Genomic DNA, 3,998 nt, shown 5'->3' with positions numbered 1-3,998 from the left:
TACGAGTCAAATTCTTGGGACAAGTCAAAAGATGGGTCGATTATTTGAGGTACAGTCTTTGAAATTCCCTTCCCGTAATTTTTCTGTTGCTACTACATGTAATACCCCTGGAGTTGGACCGGTGCTAGGCCAACTCCCGTGGATGAGGTGGTGTCAGGCCTTCCGAGATCGAATAATAATTAAATAGATTGAATAGACAACTTATGTCAACAATGTGCACATTCCTTTTCGGAAGCTCTAGGAAAGTCTCCCAGGATGCGTCTGAGTAAGGACAGAAGCGCGCTGAATGAACTCATGTTGACCTGTGGGGCCAGTCTACGATCCCGATATACCCAGCTTTGTGGGTTGGGGTGTCACAGTTGGTATCAGATTCGACCTGTGACAGCCTGCAGTCGTTGACCGAACTGTTGACGGACCTACCAGTTAAGGGATCCATAGGGTGCAATGGGGACGTTGCATTTTTAAGTGGGGGGGGGGATGTAATACTTCCGGAGTTCGGCCGGTGTTAAACCAACTCATGTGGATGAGCTGGTGTCAGGCCATTCAAGATTGAATAGTAATTAAGTGGATTCAATAAACTATTCATGTGAACAATGTGCATATTCCTTTTTGGAAGTCCTACTGAAAGAATTCATGCTTAACTCTAGGTAATTTGAGTATGGATGACCTCCGGGAAGTCGTGAGTGAGGAGAGAAGCGCATTGGAAGGACTCGTGTTGACCTGTGGGGCCAGTCTTTGGTTAGTAAGGGTCGTTTGGATTCTACTAGTTTTTTAGTCATTTGATTGTTTATAGTGTCTTTGGGTAAACAACCAACCTTATCCTTTTTCAAAAAATGTGTCGATCGCAAATAAACTATTTTCTCTGGTTAATTGTAATATTTGGGGTCCTTCTCTTGTTTCATCTATGAGTAGGTGTCGTTATTATATCATATTCATAGATTATTACTCTCGTTTTACATTGATATATTTTTTGAAACATCGTTCAGAATTACCTCAAATATACACTCAATTTTCATGTTCTATACAGACCCTCCGTAATGATAATGGTTTTGAGTATAAAGATTCTACCTTATTAAGCTTTCTCTCTGCTCATGGTACATTAATTCAACTGTCATGTCCATACACCTCTCAACAAAATGGTCACGTTGAGCGCAAATATCGCCACATTCTAGATATTGCTTGTGCATCTCTATTTTCTGTCTCGTTGATAGATTCTTGGGGAAAGTTGTGCTCACTGTTGTCTATATCATAAATCGTATTTCATCATATGTCCTACATATGGTACTTCTTTGAATGTCTATATTCTCAGCCATCCGACTATAGTATCCTTCATTCATTCGGTTGTGTTGATTTTGTCCTTATCCCTCGGCATGAACGTTTCAAATTGAAATCTCGTGCGCGTCTATGTTGGCTTCTTAGTTATGGGGTAGAGCATAAAGGTTATAGACTTTCGGATCCGATCTCTAAACGGTTGTGTATATCTCAGCATGTTACTTTTGGGAAAGTATCATGTTTTCCATTATGTCTAAATTTCATATCTCATATATTTCTGATTCACTTTCATTTATGTCATCATGTTCTCCCTTATTCCCTGATTCTGATCCCATGACTCCACCCACGCCTCCGAATTCTATTCCAGTTGAGGCTTCTGATCGACCTCAGACCTCATCTCTAGATTCTGATTCAATTGGGGTGCCTGGACCTGTCATATCTCGCCGATCACATCGAGTAAGTCACCCACTTACTCATTCATGTGATTATCATTTTTTTTCGGCTATCCTATCTCTGCATGAGCCCAAGTCATTTCATGAAGCGAATTTTGATTTGTGGTGGCGACATTTGGTGTTTGAAAAATTGCAAACTTTAGAGAAGACTCATACATGAGACCTAGTTGGTTTACCTCCAGATAAAACACCTATTGGTAGCAAATGAGTTTTCAAGATTAAAACTAAGTTTGATGGGTCGGTTGAGCGTTATAAAGTTCGCTTGGTTGCAAAAGGCTACTCACAAGAATATGGCATTGAGTACGAGGAAACCTTTGCTCCGTTGGTGCGTTTTACCTATGTTCGTTGTTTAATTGCAATTGCAGCTGTTCATAATTGGTTTCTCTTGCATCAAGAATGTCTTTCTCCATGATGATCTATCTGAGGATGTTAATATGACATTGCCTCCGAGTTTTCCTCCTTCTTCTAAAGTTTGTAAGTTACGGCGTGCTCTTTATGATTTGAAACATGCTTCACGTGCTTGGTTTTCTAAGTTCAGTTCAGTTCTTCTTAAGTTTGGCTTCACTTATAGTTTGCATAACTATGTCTTATTTATTGAACGAAGTTCTTCTGTAAATATTGTTTTGCTTCACTTTGTTGATGATATGATTCTTATTAAGGATAATCATATATTTGATTTACAGAGCTACCTTCAGCAACATTTTGATACGAAGAGTCTTGGCCACCTTCGGTATTTCTTGAGTCTTGAAATTTCGTATGGTCCTAATGGGTTTTATAAGTCTCAGACTAAATATGCTTTTGATATATTGTCTCGTGATGGTCTCACTGATTGCAAGACAGCTTTGACACCCCTTGACACTGAATGCCATCTTACACCAATGAATGAGACTCTTCTTGACGATGATTCTCTTCATCGCCAATTTCTAGAGAACTTGATTTACTTGACAATCACTTACCCTAACACTGCTTACGTTTTATATCTGGCTAGTTAGTTTATATCTGCACCTCGCACAACTCACTACTCTGCAGTTGTACATATTTTTTGTTATGTTAAGGAAACACAATTGCATGGATTACACTTCTCATATCAATTTCCATTAACTTTATCTTGTTACTTTGATGCTGATTGGGCAAACAATTCCACGGATCGTCCCTCTACAACTAGTTTTTACTTCTTTCTTGGTGATTCTCATGTTTCCTGGCGTAGTAAGAAAAAAACAGTTATCTCTCGCTCAGCACTAAATCCGAATATCGAGCCCTTGTTAATGCTATTTTTGAGCTCTTGTGGTTTCGTTGATTACTTGATGATCTTGGTGTGCCACAGTCATTTCATATTCCTCTGCATTGCGATAGTATGAGTACTATTCAGATTTCTGACAATGATATTTTTCATAAGCGCACCAAACACATCGAAATTGACTATCATCTTGTTCGTTATCATGTTACTCATGACAACGTCAAGCTATGTTCCATCTCCTGCGACGATCAAACTGTAGATATTTTCACCAAATCACATCATGCTGTTCGGTTCCAATCTCTCTTACACAAACTTAAGTTGGCTTATACCGCTCCTATTTAAATTCGAGGGATGATGTTAGAATATTTATTATTTATCTATTTATTTTATTGTTTTCTTTTATCTGTTTTGAGCCATACCTATAAATAGGTCTTGACTTTATTCTTAATACGGTCAATTATTTTTTTCCAAAAATTATTTTAACATCAATAAAATATTTATGTATTAAATTTTCATGCCGAACTTAAATAAACTCATTTTAATGAAGGGTATGTTTGTTTTGTGAAATTTTTGAAAAATAAAGAAAATTATATAAAATATAAAAAATTGTCTAAAAATATAAAAATAATAAATATATAATATATTAATTTATTTTTTAAAAAAAAAACGTATAGAAATATATAATAGAAAGAACACAACCTATATTTAATTGCCTATTGAATATATATTTTTATATATAATTATGTAGAATTAAAATAAATAAATAAATAAAAGAAAAAGAAAATATCTTGACACGGTCAGCAACAATCAAATATCATACATATATAATAAATAAAAATCCCCATCAGCTTGGTGGCTAACAAGTACAGTTAATTGTTATGGTCGAAGAAAAAAAAATCTACTATTCAGCCGGCACTATACCAAGTAAAAATATACCTTTTCTATTTCAAATATGGTATAACATTTTATTTCAATATGAGAATTTAATGTATAATTAAATAAGATAATTGAAAAATGAGGTGATACGATAAAATTAA

At 35.7% G+C, this 3,998-nt stretch overlaps 1 protein-coding gene across 1 annotated transcript; it reads left to right on the top strand.

Annotated features, from left to right (window-relative positions):
* Nucleotides 1–1,605: 1,605 nt before the first annotated feature.
* Nucleotides 1,606–2,716, top strand: LOC127250848 (uncharacterized mitochondrial protein AtMg00810-like). The gene is made up of 3 exons (XM_051274274.1): nucleotides 1,606–1,728; nucleotides 2,090–2,194; nucleotides 2,408–2,716. Exons 1-3 carry the CDS (start codon nucleotides 1,606–1,608, stop codon nucleotides 2,714–2,716), a joined length of 537 nt encoding a protein of 178 aa, XP_051130231.1.
* The last annotated feature ends 1,282 nt before the right edge of the window (nucleotides 2,717–3,998 follow it).

This window comes from Andrographis paniculata, unplaced genomic scaffold, assembly GCF_009805555.1.
Source record: "Andrographis paniculata isolate CXL003 unplaced genomic scaffold, ASM980555v1 Contig38END, whole genome shotgun sequence".
NCBI classification, from domain to species: domain Eukaryota; kingdom Viridiplantae; phylum Streptophyta; class Magnoliopsida; order Lamiales; family Acanthaceae; genus Andrographis; species Andrographis paniculata.
The sequence above is the reverse complement of the archived record's forward strand: the minus strand, read 5'-3'. Positions and strand labels throughout refer to the sequence as shown.

Bases quoted from the DNA above. Each gene is read 5' to 3' on its own strand.
- LOC127250848 (XM_051274274.1), top strand. From the start codon at position 1,606: ATGACTCCACCCACGCCTCCGAATTCTATTCCAGTTGAGGCTTCTGAT. The intron at 1,729-2,089 runs GTAAGTCACCCA...TTGCAATTGCAG, and splicing joins TATCTCGCCGATCACATCGA to CTGTTCATAATTGGTTTCTC. The intron at 2,195-2,407 runs GTTTGTAAGTTA...TTTGATTTACAG, and splicing joins GTTTTCCTCCTTCTTCTAAA to AGCTACCTTCAGCAACATTT.